Source organism: Ranitomeya imitator, chromosome 3, assembly GCF_032444005.1.
Source record: "Ranitomeya imitator isolate aRanImi1 chromosome 3, aRanImi1.pri, whole genome shotgun sequence".
In the NCBI taxonomy this organism is placed as follows: domain Eukaryota; kingdom Metazoa; phylum Chordata; class Amphibia; order Anura; family Dendrobatidae; genus Ranitomeya; species Ranitomeya imitator.
In genome coordinates, this window is record NC_091284.1 from 255,282,120 (window position 1) to 255,305,498 (window position 23,379).

Below are 23,379 nucleotides of genomic sequence, written 5' to 3' on the forward strand. Positions count from 1 at the left end.
AAAAAGCATATAACAGGGCTAAGAATACCAATCGACAGCAATTGCTTTTCTCCAAACCACAAGTTAAGATGAACCAACAGGTAAGGATGATTACCCAGTATCATTCTCGGTGGAAGGAGATGTCACGAATTTTGGCCAAACATTGGCCCATACTCCTGGGGGACCCAATCCTCAAACAGTATTTACCATCATATCCATCTGTCGTTGCTCGCAGATCCAAAAATTTGGGGGACCATTTGGTACAGAGTTATTTTCCACCAATTACTCCGCCCCCTATGTTTTCAACTGCTTCAAGCCACCAACCCCTTCGGTGGGGTTGTAAACCATGTGGCAAATGCATTGCTTACCAAAATGTCAACAGGGCTATCCATTTTGTATCCTCGGATGGACGTGAATTTTTAATTATGCATTCTATTACTTGTTCCACCACTATGGTGGTCTATCATGGCACATGCCCATGCGGCAAAATCTATATTGAGCTTACAACACGTGCTTTGAAGGTACGCGTACGTGAGCACGTCCGTGACATCTTGGCAGTCGAAAAAGAGGATAACATTGAGAGTTTAAAGACAGTTCCTCGCCACTTTAAACGCCATCACAATTGTGACCCTTCAGGCTTTAGCATTATAGGTATCGATCATCTCATTACAACGCAACGCGGTGGCAATCTCAGCCGCCATCTTGCACAGAAAGAATCACGCTGGATTTGGCGGCTCAAAACTTTGCAACCCCAGGGACTCAATGAAACCCTTAGTTTCTCTTCATTCCTCTGAATCATCGGTCCATGTTTTTTTAATTGGCTTTTATTCTGTTTCTTTTGCATTTGTTTTTAATATTTGTGTCTACCTCTCTCTAGTTCCGTTTTTCTGATGCTTTAATCTTCATGTGGATCCACTGCTGTACCTATGGGAATAACATCGTCCAGTGTGCGGATTTATCTACTATAGCAGAGGGAGTGCTTTCTATGCAATTGTGATTTTTCAATTACTATTATATATGCACTTTGCACATATTTATTATTGTATGTAATTGTTCATATTTATGTTTGTCTTTTTATACATATTTCTTGATTGTTATTATTACACTGTGCGTTACGTGTTCTATGTAAAATCTGTTTGTATGCAATATGCTGCATTAGCTGTCATTATGCCATTGTGCTATTGTATAGCACTTGTTTTTTTAACACTTATGCTATTATGCCCTATCAGCACATTTGTAATCACGTTTATAATTGCACAATTTCTCCTTTCTGGTTTTCGCTCCCCTCCCTTTGGCGCTTATGCGTCCTTACCTCGCTGTTGGGCGGGTGTTCTCGTCTCCTTGAGTTGTGTATGCGGGGATTCCATCACCCGGCTCGCGCCTTACCGGTGGGCGTGACCTGGTTGGTGCCCCGCGTCCTCCTCTGGTGACGCTTGCACCGTTGTCCTAGTGACGATATGCGCACACGCAGTCGGGTCCCCGCTGCCTAGATGCTTTACATTGCGCATGCGCGGCTGGCTGCATCTTCGTCCATTATATTGGATTTGATTGGTTAGGGCCTGGTGTCCTCCTCCCACGACGCTAGCGTTGTTACCAGGGTGATGACTTGCGTACATCTGGGTCATTGTTTCCCTGATGCTTTATCGCGCGTGCGCAGTCGGGCTTTTTCATTTCACTTTGTTTTGTTCCGTTACCTGGATCTTGATTGGCCTCTTCTAGGCAGCCGTGTTACACCGCACTACTATATACGTATGCGTGGGTCCCAGTTTAACAACGCATCTTTTTATTAGGGGTCTTTTGATTGGTTGATGCTTCTTTTAAATATTCCCTATGTTTGCATTACGCCACACCCCCGGAAGGCGGCACCGCGCAGAAACGCGCGTTGGGGCTCGTGGCAGTGTAGTCCTCCCCTCAGGTATCATGATTGACTAACTGTTTGTTTATCTACTTTACAGCCTTGGAGGCTGATGTTATATGATGTGCAGTATTATACAACACATTCTATTACTGTATGTAACATAAGTCTGTGTTATACCATCTACCTGTCGGTACTACACTGCCACCTATTGGTGATTATTGTCTTATCCTGCTTTTCCCTGTTTATATTCTCATGTTTTTCTTATTATTACTTTAATAAAGATTTACATTAGTTTTATTTGGTTCTTGTAGTGCTGTCTTTTTCGGCTTTTTTGTTCACTTGTTGGTGCACTGAACCATTTACATATGTCCACGCACCCTTGGCATGTTTGGTTAGTGGTGCATGTATGGTCTGGCATATATGTTTTACAAAGAGGAAGGTGCAGATCAAAGTGCAGGTTCCTTCATCAGGTGTGGGGGGGAATACTCGTTGGCGACGTCACTGGCACAGGGCCCATCATAGTACGCAAAAGTGTAGCTGATGGTGGGAGGCGCCCCCGCCGTGCAAACACACCGCCGTACTTTGAGGGGCCCTGTGCCAGTGCCAATGCGAACGAGTGGGCCCCCCCCTGCTTGTTCAGGATCACAGCACTTGCAAAGTTGAAATACTTCGCTCTCCCTGCTACACTGCCGTGACGTGGTCCACATTTCCTGGGCCCACTAAATACTTGAACCAGCCCTACCCCTCACAACTTTAGCCAAATGACCCCCAATTTCCAATGCCTATTATTATAAGGTAAATTAAGATTGACAAGCTTCAGTAACAAGAATGGATGTTTTTGCCATTAAAATGGGCACTGTAGGTGTTTTCCTGGCCTCCACGCACTGCCGACTATGCTTCCCCATTGACTTGCATTGGGTTTCGTGTTTCGGTTGATCCCCGACTTTTCGCGATAATCGGCCGATTTCACTCGACTCGACTTTTGAAATAGTCGGGTTTCGCGAAACCCAACTCGACCCTAAAAAAGTAAAAGTCGCTCAACCCTAGTCATTAGTATACGGAACACACTTACCACTATGGACCATGCCTGATTAAGAAAAGTGAAAAATAGAAAAAGACACATGCTATATAAAAAAGGATCACCATTAAGGAAAAATATTTTTTTATTGGAACACACAGCCAGAAAATTATTATTAAAAACACTTAAAAGTCAAAAATTGACAAAAAATGACACAGGACCTCAATAAGGTTTACCCCGCCCAAACAAGCAACCATGTAACTAGACCAAATAGAATGAACAAAGACAAGAACATACATGTGTGGTCTAGTTCAATGACAACTTGAACTGTCATCGGAATGTACACAAAATAGGTAACAATTTGGACACTGCCCCCCAATAGAGGGAAATTGGTCCAAGTCCTAAAATGAGAGAACTATAACAAATTGGTAAAAGTGTGCCGTACAAAAAAGCTCACACTGTTAAACCAATATAGTAAAAAATATTAAGCAAGTGCTAAGTGTAAGCACTCTAAAGTAATTAGCCAGTATAATAATTGGCAGACAATCCTACAAGTAAAAAGGTACTATAAACCTCAATTCGATAACATGTATGCAAAAAACAAAGTGACACTCATGAACCAACCACACGTGTAAGGCAGATAATCTGCAATGCAACAAATGAAGTGCCAAAGAATCCTTGTTAGTTTGAACCTGAGGTAGAGTGATCCCAGCACAGAGCCATCACCTGTAAAACAGAAATAAATGTGCAAAAAAACTGCACTATATCATGGTTAACAAAATATAAGTACAGTAAGTGCCCAGATGCCCAACGATTAAGGAAACCACAGTTTCCAAAACAAATTGGAAATAACCCTGGTCCATCTTAGGATCCGTACCAGCACGGACAGTGTGACGTCACGAGATGTCTCTATCTCGTCAGGGCTCCTATCATCTGAGCTTCTCTGGGAGTATCCCATCAAGCACGTGCCACCAGCCAGGAAACCGTTCAAGGCTACTCACCAAATGAACATTCTTTCCTTGGAACTGCCGGAATGGAACTCAAAATACGAGGTACTCCACGCATTACATTTTAAAGACTTGTTGCTGCCATTGGATCATTATATAGTATATTTTAATTCAAATGTACAACATTTTTTTTACTTTGAGACATGCTAGTGTTTTATATGCATCTTTGTAGACTATTCAGTATGACCTACGGTATAAATTAATCAATGTGAAAAATTATTCTAAACTACGGATCACTCAACCATGAGGTCATTACAACATATATTGTTTTAGTGAAGCACAAAGTGGTAGTACTTTAATGTAGTTTTGATAAAAATACAGGGGAATTCTTCTTTAATTGTAAAAATGAAAACACTGGCGCTCCTAACCACAATTAAGAGATTTGGAAAAAAGAAATTCTTTATGTAGAATGCTGCTGGTGAATGACACAGGTTCTGTGTGCACCTGTCAAAATAAATAGTAGGTTACTAAGTAGGGATAATATTCACCTGTGCGGTCTACAATGAGGTAAGAATGTGACAATAGATATGGGTTCAAAAACACTTACAGTTTGATAACGTTGGAAAAAGGTAGGGATGAAGACCGGATCCTATTTGGTACCCGTTGCAGGTGGCGTTTAGGTTATTAGTGCCAGTGTGGGTTCCGTGCTGCCTACAGATACCCAAATGCTTGGGAATAGCCTTTCGTGTGTATTCTTGCAGTGCCCCCTGAGAAATAAATTTGCAACTTTTTAAATCAAACATACACATCAACATGCACACATAGTTAAAGTTAATTAACTATACGGCACTTTAACTATGTGTGCATGTTGATGCGTATGTTAAATCGGCACATTTACTTTATCAAGGAGACGACCCTCCCATATTTAATTGCACAGGACATAAACCCTGCTCTAAGAATACACGGGAAAGGCTATTCCCAAGCATTTGGGTATGTGCAGGCAGAACGGAACCCACACTGGCACTAATAACCTACACGCCACCTGCAACGGGTACCAAATAGGATCCGGTATTCATCCATACCTTTTTCTAACGTTATCAAACTAAGTGTTTTTGAATCCATATCTATTGTCGAATTCTTCTTTTAACTTTATAAAAAAGAAAATATATTTTACTTTTTATTTCTGCACCATTTCCTAGTCCTCTTTGGGGGTCTTGACCATGTGATCTCTCAAATCCTTTCTGTACTGTTTCCTAGTACTCTTTGGGGTCTTGACCATGCGATCCCTCAATTCCTTGTACAATACACCGATACTGCTTGCTTGACTTCGTAGGAATAATACCACAAAGGCCTTCGAAGGTTGTCATCACCTACACATTTCCACCATGTTAGGCTACGTTCACATTAGCGTTACGCTAATGTGCGTCGCTGTTGCGTCGGCGACGCAGCGGCGACGCGCCCCTATGTTTAACATAGGGGACGCGTGCGTTTCTTGGTCGCGTTTTTCGACACGTGCGTCGTTTTCGACGCTAGCGTCGGACGCAAGAAAATGCAACAAGTTGCATTTTTCGTGCGTCCGATTTTCGTCAAAAAACGAAGCACGCGTCGCAAAACGCAGCGTTTTTGCGCGCGTTTTGCGCGCGTTTTTTTGTGCATCGTGCGTTGCGTCGCCGACGCACCGGCGCGCAACGCAAATGTGAACGTAGCCTTAGAGACCTTTTAAATGCTAAGCTTGACAGTGTTTTTTTCAGAGATTAACCTGATGCATCAGTAATCTAGTTGGAACCAGAGTAATACAACTGGCACCTGTGCTGTATAGCGAGGGCACAGCTGCTGAGCATGCTCCTTCCAGTAAAAGCACAGACAGCAGGCTTCGCTAAGGGGTTAAATTGCAACCAGTGCTGCTGATGAATTCTATTACATGGTAACCAGTTGTTATGACTTGGGGAAGATGAATGGTCATTCATGTACTGCATGGGTGGGCCAAGTCAACTTAAGCCACACTCTGACCTCGCTTATGGAGGGGTCGGGAAGGATCCTGAACAGCATCACCAGGTCTATGATGTGCTTTTGGACTAGTTGGTCTTTATGTGATTCCTGTTATTATATATTTAATGGAAATGTTTTTCATTTTTTAGTGTGAAAAAGATGGAAGAGAACGTTTAGAAAGAAAAAACAGCCAATTTGACAATGTGAACCTAGTCTCTCGATTTAAAAGATTTGCAACTAAATTATAAAAATATAAGTTATTTCAAAACTTATTATCAAATGTAAAGCAATTTTCCAGGACTTGAGTACATTTTCAGTAAGCCAAGCAGCTTGCCGAATAGTAACAGTGTGTAACATACACATCATTAAGATTTGGCTCCTCTTGCCACTTCCATTGGTTGTCGTACTTGTGGTCATATGTAGACTTGAGTTTCAGTAGTTTCTCTCAATGCTATGAGCTGCAGTTTGCTAAAAATCTACTCCGGTTGGACAAGACCTTTAATACTGATGAACTTTCCTTATATTTGTGTACTGCACAGTTACGTGTTTAGACCTTGTGGAACCACTCAATGCTACTACACCATGTACAAGGCTACAACGCAGCCCCTTCACTCACCTAATCATTGAGGGTGCTGGGAGTAAGGCCCCGCTTACACTCACACACACAGTGTTCTGATACTGATGGCCAACATGAAGACTCGGTAATCAATAATAAAGTCCTGGACAATCCTCTTAAGCACATACATGGAATTTGCCTTTATACTCTTACATAGTAGATACAGCCGTAGACCACAAGCAGTATCATAAATTATTATGCATAATTGCAGAGAAGTCAATGGCTGATACCAAGGAATTTACTTTACAGTTTTATAGCTTATTTTACAAGAATAGTTAGGTCAGTAGAAAGCAAACAAAAAACTCATGGTGGCACGTCTCTTCCAGTTATAGAAGAAGTTCATTGGGTCCTGAATAAATATCTTCGATATACATCCTGTACGCTCATATTTTCTAATCCATTTCTAAAGGCTTTGTCTGTCCAAATAATGACTGGTACAGTTCAGTCCTGTAAAAAAAAGAAAATACAGGATTAAAAATAAAAATTCACTTGGTTAATTTAGCATGACGCTGAGTTTGTTATATGGGTCCGACGTTGATAAACAGGTACAATTTACAGGTTTTGTTTTAACATTTCTACAGTTGCTCTGTGTGAATGCAGATTACCAAATGGAGTCTGTGTTCTGTGCACACTGTCATGATGCCCCTGTATTCCCAACGAGAATGGCTGGTCACAGCCCCTTTGACGCTCATCCGTTAGAACAGCTGCATACTCACATGCTGACTAGTTTCACAATAGAACAAGGAGAGAAGCAGATGAATATCTAGCTGGCACGTGGCTGCCCACTGGTGTTTGGAATACAGGGGAATTGTCACCGTGTGCTGGCTCACGACAGTCTGCAGTCACTATGTGGGGAGAGCCCAGAAATTGGTTTCACCATGTCACCCCCTGTTCATTTCCATCAGAGAAACATGCGCACAATGCATAGAGTGGCTCGGCATATTTGGTACAGTTAGCGCCTTTTGATCATCCTACATGTATTTACACCAAGAGAAAATGCTTCACTACTCTAGAAATATCAAGCATCGGAGGATTTCTGCAGCCATTCAGCTTTGTGATCCTTTCCGCCCTATGATCCCCTTACATATATGTATGCTGTGAAAATCTATATTTATCATATACTTCTTTTCCACTATTTGTATGCCTTCACTAGACACTAGAGTCCTGCCTGTAGACCGTGTGAAGTGATCTGATTCCGTAGTCTTTCCGCGACCATTTCCCACTAATATTGATTAAACAGTCATAAGTGAAAACAATTAGAGGTGGAAGCATGTGTCATTTTGTAGCCATTCCGAGGCCTCCTTCTGGTCTGAACATCTTGCTTCCAAGCACTGCAATGCCAAGTGTAATTCCTAGGTTGTAAGCAGTTACCGTCCCCGGCAGGGCTCACATGTCAGCAGCTGCCGCCGAGGCCGGCTTTCCACGGAGCAATATTTCACACACAGGTAGGCAAGGCTGACCAGTATTCCTTCTATCGAGCACACCGAAAGGCTGACTACTCACACCAAGCACAATCCCCTGGGTCAGTGTGTACGCCATGAAACAGGCAGCCCCTAATATCACAGGAAGCTATGGATGGCCACCCAGATCTGTGCAGCATTTATCTACACCAGCACCATAGAGCTGAAACTATGCCAGCAGGAATGAATTGTCATCAGACCTTCAGCATCAATTCAAGGGTTTTACAAAAGAATAACATTAACCATTTATGAACTGCAGCGTTTATTTTTTTTTACAGCCCTTTCCATTTTCACAGGCATAAAAGCAGTTGGATAGGCTATTAAAATATAAGCATTGCTTTAATGACTGGACACTTACGGTACTTTGTAGTCAGGGAGTGAAGGCTGGACCCCATGGACATCAGCTTTTTTATTTTATTTGCACCAAGCATTTCAATCAAGAAGGGGTTTTCCAAGTAGTGGACAACCCCTATGACTGCTGCTCTCCAACTGATGCTTGCCCGGGCCCACAGTTTTGTCTTAAGTGAAACGCTAAATGAGGCCATGGTCAGGTGACTGGTGCGGACATTGAAGAATATTTAATGACTTTGTCTTAAAGTGGCTTTCCACGCAAAGTACATGTTAATCAATAGATCTTTGAAAAATAAGTTCCCCAGTTGGATGGGTTTATAAAAATATGTTCCTGTGCTGAGATAATCTTATACGTGTGCCCCCTGCTGTGTAATGGCAGTGTCTGACTGTACAGGGTCATGGTCTGATCATACCACAGCTCCTGGGCAGGGGAGGAAGCAAAGAGTATACAGACAGGACAGCACGGGTGCAGATATTCTTCAGTGAGGTAACACGTTTATAAATAAGCACCCGCACCGTGACGGCTCCGACAGTGACTGGCTGTAAGAAATGTACAGACGCACATTTAGTTTTTCCTGGCTGCTGCCGAGTACTGCAGTTTGTGTCCTATTAATGGCAGACACACGGCAGCGCTGTACTAGCATTTGTGTTTGGGCTGATTGGCTGATTGGCACTCCTAAAGTGCATGACTGAGCCGCAGGCGCCCATTACCCTGCCGTCAGTTCACTGCCAGCCTTCCTTGCACTTCACCTGCGATTTTGACCAGCCAGGGGTCATCTAGCCATCACAATCTGGCCCTTGTACACGTTTCTGAGATCCTTAGGTTTGCTCATTTTTCCTGCTTCAGAACAACATCAACTTCAAGAAATGACTATTTGCAGAGAAATAAATGCCACCATCATGGGATAATCCGTGTTATTCAATTCGCTGTAAACTTCTCACAAACGCAGCTAAGGTTTACTGTCAGGTTATCTGAATATTGCAACATGGAAACATATAAAGAGGTTACAGCACTGGGAAATCACTGGTGGCCATGTGGATTGCACTGTCAAACAGCTCAGCACATTGTGGTATATGTAGCAATACTGTAACTTTATAGATAGTGGACACAAACACTAAAAAGGGAGTGTCCCCAGGTTTTTGCAGCTTCATCTGCGAGTGATGTTGCAGATTTAGCAGTTCTGTGAATATTGAGCCCTGTATATCTCCGCAAACACCACTGATTGGCAGTGTTCTGTACACTGTGTATAGGCAGAAAGATGACAATCAGTGGTGGGCGGTGAGTTATACAGAGCTCATAAATGTGGCAGACTACATGGCAGCAGGTTTACTAGTCCTCTAGTGATAATCTCCTGCTGATAAATCAGTGCTTTTATCTAAACTACAGCAAGAAGCCCAGTAAGTGACATCACTGGAATCAGGGTCTCTGTCTCTACATTGTGCTGCTCTAAGATTAAGTGGCAACAATCTGGTGACAGATATTTGGGACATTTTTATACTGTAAGTTCACCCCACCTTTACGCTTACTTTGTGGCACTAATAGCATTCTGGCCACTACAATAAAACCTGATGGTACTTGCCCTTCCTCAGACCAGCACGAGTTTACTGGCTGCAGGGTGGCGTGATGACTACAACACACATCACTGCTGCAGCCATTCACAGAGTTCAGTGATTAACTGCAGTGGTGATGTGCGCTGTAGCAGTCCTGTAGATAGAGCCCAGAGGAGCATTGGAGAGCAAGTGCTGGATAGGAGCAGGGTCAATGCAATCGGATTTTATCATTTTAACCCAATGATGGCCATTAGTAGTCAGAACACTAAGTGGAAAACCCCTTTAAGTCAGATCCCTTGTCCACTAACAAGTTGCAGAAAGCATCTAAAACACACAAATATGGCACAGATCTTGGTAGTTTTTTGTGAAAATTCTGCCAGAATTCTGGCTCATTTACCTTAATAAATCTCTCTAGCCATGTTCTAATTAATCCTAAATTGTAACTCATGCCTGCACTGACCTGTCACAAGCCAGGCCTCTCTCTTTCTCCATCATTAATTATTTGGACGCTGAATGGACACAAATATCACTAGATATGGATGAGAAACTCAGGTTTTACTCCTTTGGAAATCGTGGTTTGCTAGGATCACACACAATGTGCTTTATCTTTTATTTATGCTGCATTTATTTCTGATAAACTTTTCTCCTCAGCCACAAAGGACACAAAAGATATAAAAGTCTTAAATGCAACATGCAGATAAGATGTATACTGTGTATAGTGGACTAAAGTATAGGGACACAGCTCAATTACATTTTTCATTAAGGGAATGTGTAAATTTTTTATTTTAAAAAATGTTTATGAATTGTAATAAACGCTTTATGTAAACAGTTGTTTTTAATAATTGTAATTGTTGCTGCTGGGGGCCTCTATGTGTACACTGTGCATGTCAGTTACATGCATAGGAAAGTAGTGACAGTCTCTGATCCCTATGCTGTGGATGTATTATGAACAATCAGTGGGGCTGCGGCGGTGAACTGATCCAGATCCTTGACATTACTAGGCTATGTTTCCAGGGTCAGGAAGGAAACGTTCAGGATTTGCTACGGATTGGACGCTGTGTACAGCTGCAGTGTCCAGATGTTACAGCATAGTGGAGCGGATTTTATGAAATCCCGTCTCCACTATGTGGGCAGGGCCGTATCCGGCGGCCCTGCGCATCCGGACATGCGGCGCGTCTTTCTAGACCGCAGCATGTCTATCTTGCGGAGACGTTCCGTCTACGCAAGATAAACAACACAGTCCTATGTGTGGTATGCGTTGATTCCGAACGTGTTCAATGAACACATCCGGAATCACCACGTGTACAACAGGGAATAGCGCTTTGGGTGGAGCGGGGTATCCACTGCGTCCAAAGGGCAGGCATTCCAGAACATGGATACATAACCTAAAGGGTGTGGCTGTGAAGAGAATGGTCGCCCTGGATTAGCTCCTAGGGCTAACAACTGTAAGCTCACCGAACGCCTCCTGAATTACAATCTTGCAGTCACTGTGTAGGTACCTATAAAATGGCGCTTCACTGTGATTTGAAACTTTATCCCTCCACATCCTTCTGCAAACACCCAATCAAACCAGAGGGATCAGGTCTAGACCACATTTGCAGAAATTATATTGTTACATAGCATTACTATTGCTTTTTGTGAAAATGTGAAATACCCCTAGTGTCCAACTGCGGGAAATATGAAAAATAAAAGTACATTTTTCACATTTTCAACAATTCAGAAAATAGTTAATAATGCATTTTTGTTGTTGTTGGAATAGATTTTCTTTAAGTACTTTTGCCACCTGTGCATAAAATCTAGTCCCCAGCCGTAGACGGGGTTGTTTTAAAGAGCTTACTGAATTCAATCATGGTCCTCTAAGAAGTCAGCGTACTTTCCTCCCATCTAAATATTACATTTGTGACAGGAGTCACTGAAAAGTAGAAGCATTCAGGTGCCAGAGAAACCAGCCATGAAGTGGCAGACCACAAAGCTACAGATCGGGGGTTGCCGAGTGTTGAGGTCCATAAAAGTTGTTAATGCTCTGCAGACTCAATAACTGCAGAGATCGAAGTCTCCTCTGTCAATAAAGGGGTCGGCCATTTTGTTGTTAGTGAAGCTTTCCTCAGATTGCACAATTATCTATTCCATAAAATGGCTGCTGGTAGTGGGTCATATAACCAGACCTGTTCATCAGCCTCCCACAATAGTAAAGAAGCTATGGCATGTGAGGAGTTTTACAAATGAAGGAGGCTGAAGGACAGGCCTGGGCACATGCTCCTCTACGCTTTATTTACTGACGTACTAGTCAGTTTGAGGAAAGCTGCAACCACAAAATAAATGGCTCAGCCCTCTATATGTGCCAGGATCTTCATGGCATGGGTTTCCATGGTTGAGTCCCTGCACACAAGTTTTCATCACCAAGCACAATGCCAAGAGTCGGATACAGAGCATAAAGGAGGACAGTGCTGTTCAAGTGAAGTTTGATGGATGAGTCTGGGTTTGCCGAATGCTAAGAGAACGTTACCTGCCTGACTTCACTGTGGTACCTGTAATGTTTGGTGAAGGAGGGATAATGCTGTGGAGATGTTTTTCAGGGGTTTGTCTAGGCCCCCAAGGTCCAAAGAATACAAATCTTAATGCTCCAAGTACCAAGACATTTTAGTCAATTGTATACTTTTAACTTTGTGGGAATGGTTTGGGGAAGGCCCTTTTTTGGGCCAGCCAGACTCTGCCCCAGGGACAAAGCATGTTCCATAAAGGCATGATAGAGTGAGGTTGGTGTGCAAGAGCCACCATGAATGACCACAAAGAACCCTGACCTCATGGAACACCTTTGGGGTGAACTAGAACAGAGATTACAAGCAATTCTTGTCTCACAGCACTGTCTGACCTCACTAATACTTTTCTGAATGAATGGGCAAAAACTCCCACAGACACAATCTACACAATATGAAACTGCTTTCCCAGAAAAGATGACTGTTTTATATGTAAAGGGAGGACCTACTCCATATTAATACCTGGATTTAGAATTGGATGCCATAGAGGCTTCTGAACGCATTTCTATACTCTCGTCCATATAACATAGTAACATAGTAACATAGTTAGTAAGGCCGAAAAAAGACATTTGTCCATCCAGTTCAGCCTATATTCCATCATAATAAATACCCAGATCTACGTCCTTCTACAGAACCTAATAATTGTATGATACAATATTGTTCTGCTCCAGGAAGACATCCAGGCCTCTCTTGAACCCCTCGACTGAGTTCGCCATCACCACCTCCTCAGGCAAGCAATTCCAGATTCTCACTGCCCTAACAGTAAAGAATCCTCTTCTATGTTGGTGGAAAAACCTTCTCTCCTCCAGACGCAAAGAATGCCCCCTTGTGCCCGTCACCTTCCTTGGTATAAACAGATCCTCAGCGAGATATTTGTATTGTCCCCTTATATACTTATACATGGTTATTAGATCGCCCCTCAGTCGTCTTTTTTCTAGACTAAATAATCCTAATTTCGCTAATCTATCTGGGTATTGTAGTTCTCCCATCCCCTTTATTAATTTTGTTGCCCTCCTTTGTACTCTCTCTAGTTCCATTATATCCTTCCTGAGCACCGGTGCCCAAAACTGGACACAGTACTCCATGTGCGGTCTAACTAGGGATTTGTACAGAGGCAGTATAATGCTCTCATCATGTGTATCCAGACCTCTTTTAATGCACCCCATGATCCTGTTTGCCTTGGCAGCTGCTGCCTGGCACTGGCTGCTCCAGGTAAGTTTATCATTAACTAGGATCCCCAAGTCCTTCTCCCTGTCAGATTTACCCAGTGGTTTCCCGTTCAGTGTGTAATGGTGATATTGATTCCCTCTTCCCATGTGTATAACCTTACATTTATCATTGTTAAACATATATACAAAATATAGTTTGCGTGTATAATTCAATCATAGATTGCATTTCTTTTATAAATATGGAATTTTTCATTCAAGCATGCCTGTGCCCAACTGGAGATAAGGAGATACCTGGTTATTAATGGATATGGCATGGGGCAAAACTAGGAAGTGAGTCTTCAAACCCTTAACCCCCAGGTATCATTTAGCAAGGAAGGATGTACTCGGTGTAAATTAATATAAAATCCAGTGAAAGGTCCTCTTTAAGATTCCAAGGCAGCATGCCGAAAAGGTAGTTGGAGGAAGTCAAGGCTGTCAGGGGGCTTTTGTATGAGAGCAGGAAGACAGGGCTGGCAGTAGAAAGACGTACAATGTCAGACACACAAGCCTCTAGTTGTTCCTGGAAATAGGAATGGATGCACACTAAAGTAGATTAGAACCACAAGGATATTTTAATCTCATACCATAATCTCATACCATAGAATGTAAATCCGCAAGGACAGGGTCCTCTCCCCTCTGTACCAGTCTGTCACTGTAAACCTGTTTACTGTAAGCGATATCTATAACCCTGTATGTAATCCCTTTCTCATGTACAGCACCATGGAATTAATGGTGCTATATAAATAAATAATAATAATAAATACCAAGCACTATGGAAGGGCCCTTACAAAGCCAGGGAAATTACGGCAGACTTAAAGGTAAGAACACTGTCTTTGTGAGGTTAGAAGCTAATGTAGGCACACCATGCCCAGCCAGTGGCAGGATTGCAAACATCTTTCTTTGAGAATCTAAAATCCAATATCTCGGTCAAAACTGACTGGTAGCTCATCCTGTTTAAATACTTGCATTAAAAGGTTGAACCACTCCTGGACCTGGATACCCATCTCTTTGGCAAGCCCTAGGATGGCTGCAAACTTTCCGGGGCCTCTTCTGGATTAAGGTGGACACTCCTGGTCTCGATATACAAACACAGATCCCAAATACTGCCCAAACTACAGCTATGTGACAGTGGCCTCCTGATTACTCTGTTCTTCTCTTACCTCATGCAAACTTTTAAGAAGAATAAGTGACTACTGACATAGGTCCCACAGCACAGTTTGTGGGGTTTTCTTTATTTTTTACAGCAAACTATCTCAAATTTAAGAAAAAAAAATGGTGGTGGTGGGAAGCTTGATCACACTGGTTCAAATGCAGACAAGAGGATCGGACCGAAGGGTGCCTATGTCTCAGGCTGGTGCAGCCCGGCAATAACGAACCAGGGGGAAGACGGAAGAGACTGCACATCTAAGGTAAATATAACAAATTATTGACTTTTATTTACATTGCATGTGCCGATTCTTTCGTCTTCCCCCCGATTCATCTCAAATTTAATCTTCCATACTTTCACGCAATTACACTGTTTCTTGCAATACTAAAAGATGCTTGTAAACTGAAGTAACAATCTCTGGGCTTTTTTCCACTAACAATCCAAATACCGTATATTAGATTTAGCTGCATAGTCACAAGGTGGCACTGCAACATTCATTTCCAACAGGGTTCGAAAACTATATGTTTGCAACTTAAGGCTATAAATTACACAGTAAGCCAGCCATCATCATCACCATCATCCAAGCGCTTGGAAAAGATTCAGAAAGGTCTGCTTCAATTCCCTCTCTTTTGGTCAGGTCAGGATTGGGTACTTTAAGCCTGTGCAAATGCTTTTAGCCCTGCGGCTTTAAATTACAAAAGATGACATGTGACCTGTGCCTTGCCTCTCATGAGATCAGCTGGAAGATTTATAAATATTTAAGGAGGTCAGAATTGGCCTAAACAACAGGACACACTGGAAGAGTGATGGCAGGTAACAGAAGCTGAAATACTAGCTTTACGACTAAGTCAAACCCTAAATATTCATTGGAATAGAAATATAAAAACCTTCGCCTCATTATTACACAAGACGTTTCACCAAACAGGAAACTGACTTCTAAACCCAGTTTATAAGGGAAAAATATTTGCAGTGATTAGACAGCCAGCTCCAATATTGTGAACACCTACTACGCAAGAAGATATATTCCAGACTTTCATAGAACGCAAATCATGCTTTATGTGAAATAACTAATAAAAAAATTACCATATTTAAGAGGGAACCTTTAAAGAAACTGTACACTATAACAGCAGTGCTCTTTTGAAGCCAATGTCAATTATCAGATGAATGAATCGATTTGCAGGACCCTGGTTGGGCGGTCAGGTTAGTATTTTGCAGCTGTCAGCAGGAGCGCTGGAAACCGCCTCTGACCTGCCATCATCTCCGACTCATCTTTTCAGTAGTTGGTATGGCGCATCAATTGTTGCAGCCTGGCGCAAACACAATGGCGCCTCAGACCAGCTAATCTAAAGAGGAGTGGTGGATGCCGGCAGGTAGGAGGTCATTTGCAGAGATCCCGCCACAGATTGGTGACCTGGCCGCTGGACTAGGGTCTTGCAAACTGACTCGCTCATCTCTACCAGTTAGTAAATATTTCTGCCTATATAGATTAACAGACAAAATAAAGTCTATAGAACTTACTGGTGAATATGGCCGGTATATATGGTTAGTGATATTGGACATCAAATAACAGAACAAAATCCTCACTTTTTGCTTGTGGACCATGTGCTATTTAAAGGGGTTCTCCCATGAACATGTAAAACAAAGTGCAGTCAGCGACAAACCATAAAATCTGAAGTTAAAGGGGTTGTCTATTACCAAGACAATTTCCTCTTGATAAAAATGTTTGGGCCCCATAAAATAATAAAGCCTATACTCGCCTCCCGTGCTGTGGTCGTTCCTGCGGTGTCGGCACTCGCTCTTCCGAGGCTCCCGTGCGGTTGTTGGGACACGTGAGCCCTGCGCCCAATTATCTCTGGGGTCACTGTCCCCACCTTCGGATAAATAACACATGAAGAGAAAGTCTGGGCTACAGCTGATCCGCGACATCCTCTTCTGCTCAATTCGACAGTAGCTGTGGACCGTGACGGAGACAGAGTGCTGACACCGCAGGAATGGCATCAGCACAGGAGGAGGGTATAAGATTTATTATTTTAGGGGGGCAAGTGAACGGTATAAGAAGTTGTCCAAGTAGTACATTAAATGTGTCCCAAAACCGATCCAAAACAAATCTTTGCAATGTTTTTAGAGCACTTCTGCTCTTTTCTTGTTGGGTAGGTAGGCAGCAGAGAAGCACCACACCTTGACAAACCCTGATGTTTCTCAAATGAGTACGTTGTGGTTTAGCAGCTGATCAATGTGTAGCGATGGGCAGGTGCTAGTGAAGGGCATCAGTTTGCTTTTCATTTGTTTTTCACTGAAGCAGGTAGACTGTCAACTTTTTTTTTATCCAAACACTCAAGAATTTATCAGTTAAAAAGTAATGAAATGAGGATAGAAATCTGAAGTATAAGGTATGTCTTCCAAGTTGAATCTGTTTTATAGACATCTCTATAGTCTTTATTGACCGGATCTGCAAGTCAATAAGAATTGTAAGAACTGTAAATGCTCGGAGTCTCACCGATCTGTTTTTGAAACTGATGTGTGCTTGGCTCAATGAAACTATGGGTCAGTGTGCTGTCCGAGATAAAAAAAAAAAAAGAAAGGACATCGCTAGGACGTGTCAGACAGGGGTGTTAGGCTATGTGCACACGTTCAGGTTTTTTCGCTTTTTTTGTGTGGTAAAAAAACGCTATAAAAACTCATTAAAACCGCATACATTATGTATCCTATCATTTAGAATGCATTCTGCATGTTTTGTGCACATGATGCGTTTTTTTGCGTGAAAAAAAACGCATCACGGTAAAAAAAGCAGAATGTTCATTAATTTTGTGGATTTTCTGCATTTTTGCCGCTATTCCATGCATTTGGGAAAAAACGCACCAAAAACGCATAAAAAACGCATAAAAAACGCATAAAAAACTCATGAAAAAACGCGAAAAAAAAAGAATGCGGATTTCTGGCAGAAATGTCCGGTTTTTGTCAGGAAAATTTCTGCAAGAAATCCTGACGTGTGCACATACCCTCGATGTTGCCTAACAGAGAGGCAGGACAATATCAGAAGCAAGGCTTGCTGGGAATTGAAAGGAAGTTCCTACATCTAGAATACTGCCAGAATGCAGATGAAAAGAAACCAACCTCTCAAAAAGAATGGATGGCAAGTTACAGAACATAAGAAATTTGGACAGCTCCACATTAAGGTACCTTCACACATAACGATATCGTTAAGGATATCGTTGCAACGTCACGCTTTTTGTGACGTAGCAACGATCCCACTAATGATGTGTGACAGCGACCAACGATCAGGCCCCTGCTGGGAGATCGTTGGTCGTGGGGAATGATCAGGACCTTTTTTTTGGTCGCTGAACACCCCGCTGTCACTGCTAGATCGGCGTGTGTGACGCCGATCTAGCGATGTGTTCACCTGTAACCAGGGTAAACATCGGGTTACTAAGTGCAGGGCCACGCTTAGTAACCCGATATTTACCCTGGTTACCATTGTAAAAGTTAAAAAAAAACAAAAAAAAAAAAAACGTACACACTCACATTCCGATGTCTGTCACATCCCCCGGCTTCAGCTTCCCTGCACTGCTTTACGGCCGGCGCTTACACAGTGCAGGGAAGCTGACGCCGGGGGACGTGACAGACATCGGAATGTGAGTATGTACTGTTTTTTTTGTTTTTTTTTTAACTTTTACAATGGTAACCAGGGTAAATATCGGGTTACTAAGCGCGGCCCTGCACTTAGTAACCCAATGTTTACCTTGTTTACCCAGGGACTTCGGCATCGTTGAAGACAGTTTCAACGATGCTGAAGTGGTTCCCCTGATCGTTGGTCGCTGGAGAGAGCTGTCTGTGCTCCCCAGCGACCACACAACGACTTACCAACGATCACGGCCAGGTCGTATCGCTGGTCGTGATCGTTGGTAAATCGTTTAGTGTAATGGTACCTTTAGGCTGGTATGTGCAAAGTGTGTGTAATTTTCTATGTTTTGTTCGAAAGGATAAGTGAAGGGGTAGTCTACGTAATTAGCATACATGCTAGGTGCCCCAGAGTGACAGGCCTTTGGATCTGCTCTCTGTATAGCTGAACTCATGAGGTTCTAGAACATTGATATTTCGTTTTCAAACCATACAGCCCATGTTTCGTGTAAGGCTATATTTACATGTCCAGTAGATATTTCCTTTTATGAATCCAATTTCGGTTGACAAAACCAGACATAAATGATCCAGTACATGATCCATTCACTTGAATGGGAATGTAAAGTTCCTAAAATGTCTTCTGTTTGAAATCTTTTTTAACTGGAAAAATTAATTTGCACAACTTTTTTTTTTTTTGTCGGGACTAAAACCAAATAGCAACTTTATCTTTTGAAGTCTACGGGAAACGGATAATGGATAGTCACCTATTAAGGATCTATTTTTAGTAAAAGGGGATTGCTTACCAAACAAAAACTGATGCAATATAGAAACTAAAGCATGCATTTGTTTTTGCCTTTATTGTAACAGATCCAGCTTTGTTTTTTTTAATTATTATTGGATTTGTTACAAACTGATGACAATTGGACACGTGAACAACGCCTAATTTTGATTATAGCCTTTACCAATCAAGAAAAAAAATGCTTATTACTTTTTTGGAGCAGAAAGTGCTTGTAATGTGGTTGACATTACAATAGGATACGATGACTGATCAACTATTGTTCTTATGATATGAAAGTTACTGAACAATGATGAGAAGCATGAACAACAGATGACTTTATAGGACTTGTTATTGTCATTAGGGGAACTAATGCAGTTACATTCAACTGCAAATTACTCTAAAGAAAAATAGCATTCATTTTTAAATCAAAACTGATTACCGTATTTAAAATGTATCTCTATAAAGGAAGGGTGGACAATTCATTTTCCCAAGGGGACACATGAGAACCTGGGACTGTTGTGGGGGGCTGAATGAATAGGCTAAAACTGAGGTCAGGTTTCACACCTTTTTTTTTCAGAAGGCAGTACTGAAAGCAACATGTACAAATAGTTGCTGATCATAGTGTGCTCCTCAGGCAGCCAGCGTGGCCATATATCCTCTACCGGAATTGCTCATTTGGAAAGGTGGTGTTCACACTGAGGAGCGCCCAGAGTCGGTGCAATGTAGCATGTACACCTGACGCGCACCTCTACATATCTGCACTATTCAGGCGCACACTGTGCCACAGAACTCTGGAGCATTTATATTTCTATCCTTTCGGTGTCACTGATCGCGATCCGGAGAGGGACAGCAAAACCGGATGTGGCTCACAGAATGCAGTTTGCTCGTTCTGTTTTAGAGCATCAAAAAGTTAGCAAACACCATGCTTTTTGGCCTTCGGTTACCACTGTGCCCGTAAGGGCTTATTCAGAAGTCAGTTTTTGTCATATGTTTTCTTTCAATGGACAGAACACGTACAGATTCATTTCAATGAGTATATCCATATGTCAGAATGGGACTCTTTCTGTCCATACCCCAAAGCACAGTACTTAAAATTTGGGGATGTTTTTTTGCTGATGCGGCTGTATGAGAGCTTATTTTTAGCAGAAATAGACATTTTTAATTGAAGAGGATGTGATTGACAATCTTGCCATTGTTTTTCATGCTGTTTACTCATATGGATAAAAATAGTGGTAGTTGTATAGTTTAGGATATTATGGATTTAGCTATACCAATTACAATATTTTAACATTGTGATATTTTTTTTTAAAACACTTTACACTGATGCACTTATCTTTTACTTCGAATATTCAGTTTATTAGTCCCACCAGAGGACTTGAACAACATTTTTGACACAGTGGGGAAAATAAGTATTTGATACACTGCTGATTTTGCAAGTTTTCCCACCTACAAAGAATGGAGAGGACTAATTTTTTTTTATCGTAGGTACACTGCAACTTTGAGAGAATCTACAAATAAAAACCAGAAAATCACACTGTATGATTTTTAAATTTTTGTTGCATGAATTAAGAATTTGATCACCTACCAACCAACAAAAACTCTGGGTCTCATGAACCTGTTAAGGTACCTTCACACATAACGATATCGTTAACGATATCGTTGCTTTTTGTGACGTAGCAACGATATCGTTAAGGAAATCGTTCTGTGTGACAGCGACCAACGATCAGGCCCCTGCTGGGAGATCGTTGGTCGCTGAGGAAAGTCCAGAACTTTATTTCGTCGCTGGACTCCCTGCAGACATCGCTGGATCGGCGTGTGTGACACCGATCCAGCGATGTCTTCACTGGTAACCAGGGTAAACATCGGGTTACTAAGAGCAGGGCCGCGCTTAGTAACCCGATGTTTACCCTGGTTACCAGCGTAAAAGTAAAAAAAACAAACACTACATACTTACCTACCGCTGTCTGTCCCCGGCGCTCTGCTTCTCTGCACTCCTCCTGCACTGGCTGTGAGCGTCGGTCAGCCGGAAAGCAGAGCGGTGACGTCACCGCTCTGCTTTCCGGCCGCTGTGCTTAGTAACCCGATGTTTACCCTGGTTACCCGGGGACCTCGGGATCGTTGGTCGCTGGAGAGCTGTCTGTGTGACAGCTCTCCAGCGACCAAACAGCGACGCTGCAGCGATCGACATCGTTGTCGGTATCGCTGCAGCGTCGCTGAGTGTGAAGGTACCTTTAGTTTTTCTTGAACAAGCCCTGATTAACTGCATTAACTGAACATGTTATCTGTATAAAAGGCAACTGTCCACATAATCACACTCCAACCTCTCCACCATGGCCAAGACCATAGAGCTGCCTAAAGACACTACTGACAAAATTGTAGACCTGCACAAGGCTGTGATGGGCTTCAGTACAATAGGCAAGCCGTTTGATGAAAAGGCAACAACTGTTGGCACAATTATTAGAAAATGGAAGACACACAAGACGACTGTCAATCTTCCTCAATCTGGGGCTTCATGCAGGATCTCGACTCGTGGGGAAAGGATGATTCTGAGAAAGGTCATTAATCAGCTCAGAACTACACGAGAGGACTTGGTCAATGATCTGAAGAGAGGTGGGACCACAGTCTCAAACATTACCGTTAGTAACACAGTCATGGATTAAAATCCTGCAGGGCATGCAAGGTACCCCTCTGCTGATGCCAGCAAATGTCCAGGCCCGTTCGAAGTTCACCTATGACCATCTGGATGATCCAGAGGAGGCATGAGAAAAGGTCATGTGTTCAGATAAGATCAAAATACAACTTTCTGGTAACAACTCCACTAGATGTGTTTGGAGGAAGAAGGATGAATACAACCCCAAGAATGCAGTCCAAACTTTGAAGCATGGTGGGGGAAACATAGTTTGGGGGTGCTTTTCTACAAAAGGGACAGCACGACTGCACCGTATTGAAGGGAGGATGGATGAGGTCATGTATTGTAAGATTTTGGCCAGCAACATCCTTCCCTGAAAATGGGTAGTGGCAGGGTCTTCCAGAATGACAATGAGCCGAAACACACAGCCAGGGCAACTAAGGAGTTGCTCCATAAAAAGCAAAGTCCTGGAGTGGCCTAGCCAGTCACCAGTCCTGAACCCTATAGAAAATCTTTGGAGGGAGCTGAAACTCAATGTTGCCCAGCAATGGTTCCGAAACCTGAAACTTCCAGAGATCTGTATGGAGGAGTGGGTCAAAATCCATGCTGCAGTATGTGCAAACGTAGTCAAGAACTACAGGAAACTGTACCAAAACATAAACGCTAAATGTGTAAAAATCATACAATGTAATTTTCTGGATTTTTTGTAAAGATTCTGACTTTCACAGTTGAAGTGTACCTACGATTAAAATTACAGTGGGATGCTTCTACTTATTCAAGCGACTAAGACTGATTTTTGTTGTGACACAATGTACTTTATGATAGTCGTACATTTTTACGTTAATACATTTTGAGTTTATTTGTGAACAAATCGGAATTTAGGAGATTTTTTTTTTTTTTAAATTGCAATTTTCAAACTTTAAATTTTTAGATCCTTAAACCAGTTAGTCATGCTGTACTAAATAATTAGCATGTAACATTTCCCATATGTCTATGTTACATCTGCATAATTTTCAAGTGTCATTTTAGATTATTTTTTTTATGCTTTGCAAATTTTACACACGAAAAACAATGTTACAAAAACTCGTTTTGGAATCGCCATATTATGAAAGCTGTAGCTTTTTTATTTTATTCCGAATGAGCTATATAAGTGCTTATTTTCTTTGCGGGACAATTTGACGTTTTCCTTCATTCATTTTTTTTTTTTACATATGACTGATTTGCTTTTTATTACATTTTTGGTGTGTCAGTAGGATTGACAGTGTTTACCTTATAGATTAAATAATGAGACCGTTTTACAGGTTTGGTGGTTCCGGAAGCAGCAATGCCAATTATGTGCATTTTTTTGGTGTATCTTTGTTTTATGCATTTTTTTGTGGCTGAATGGGTTTTCCGGATTTTTGTGAAACTTTTTTATTTTTTTAACATAATTTATTTTGCTTATTTTTTATACCTCTTTCTCTTAGGCTACGTTCACATTAGCGTTTTGCGTGTTTGCGTCGGGCGACGCAGCGGCGACGCATGCGTAATGCGCCCCTATATTTAACATGGGGGACGCATGGACATGCGTTGTGCTGCGTTGTGTGATGCATGCGTTTTTTTTGCCGCAAGCGTTGGGCGCAGAAAACGCAACAAGTTGCATTTTTCTTGCGTCCAAATTTCTGCAAAAAAGGACGCATGCGTCGCAAAACGC

At 42.1% G+C, this 23,379-nt stretch overlaps 1 protein-coding gene across 2 annotated transcripts in view; it reads right to left on the reverse strand.

The window, feature by feature from the left end:
• Positions 1-2,982: 2,982 nt before the first annotated feature.
• The window catches only part of AATF (apoptosis antagonizing transcription factor), a 172,319-nt gene continuing 151,922 nt past the window's right edge, over positions 2,983-23,379 (reverse strand). For both annotated transcript variants that reach the window (XM_069756399.1, XM_069756398.1), the window contains exon 12: positions 2,983-6,854. In XM_069756399.1, coding sequence (XP_069612500.1) covers positions 6,800-6,854 — 55 coding nt within the window. In that variant the 3' untranslated portion in view covers positions 2,983-6,799. The remainder of the gene's footprint in view (positions 6,855-23,379) is intronic.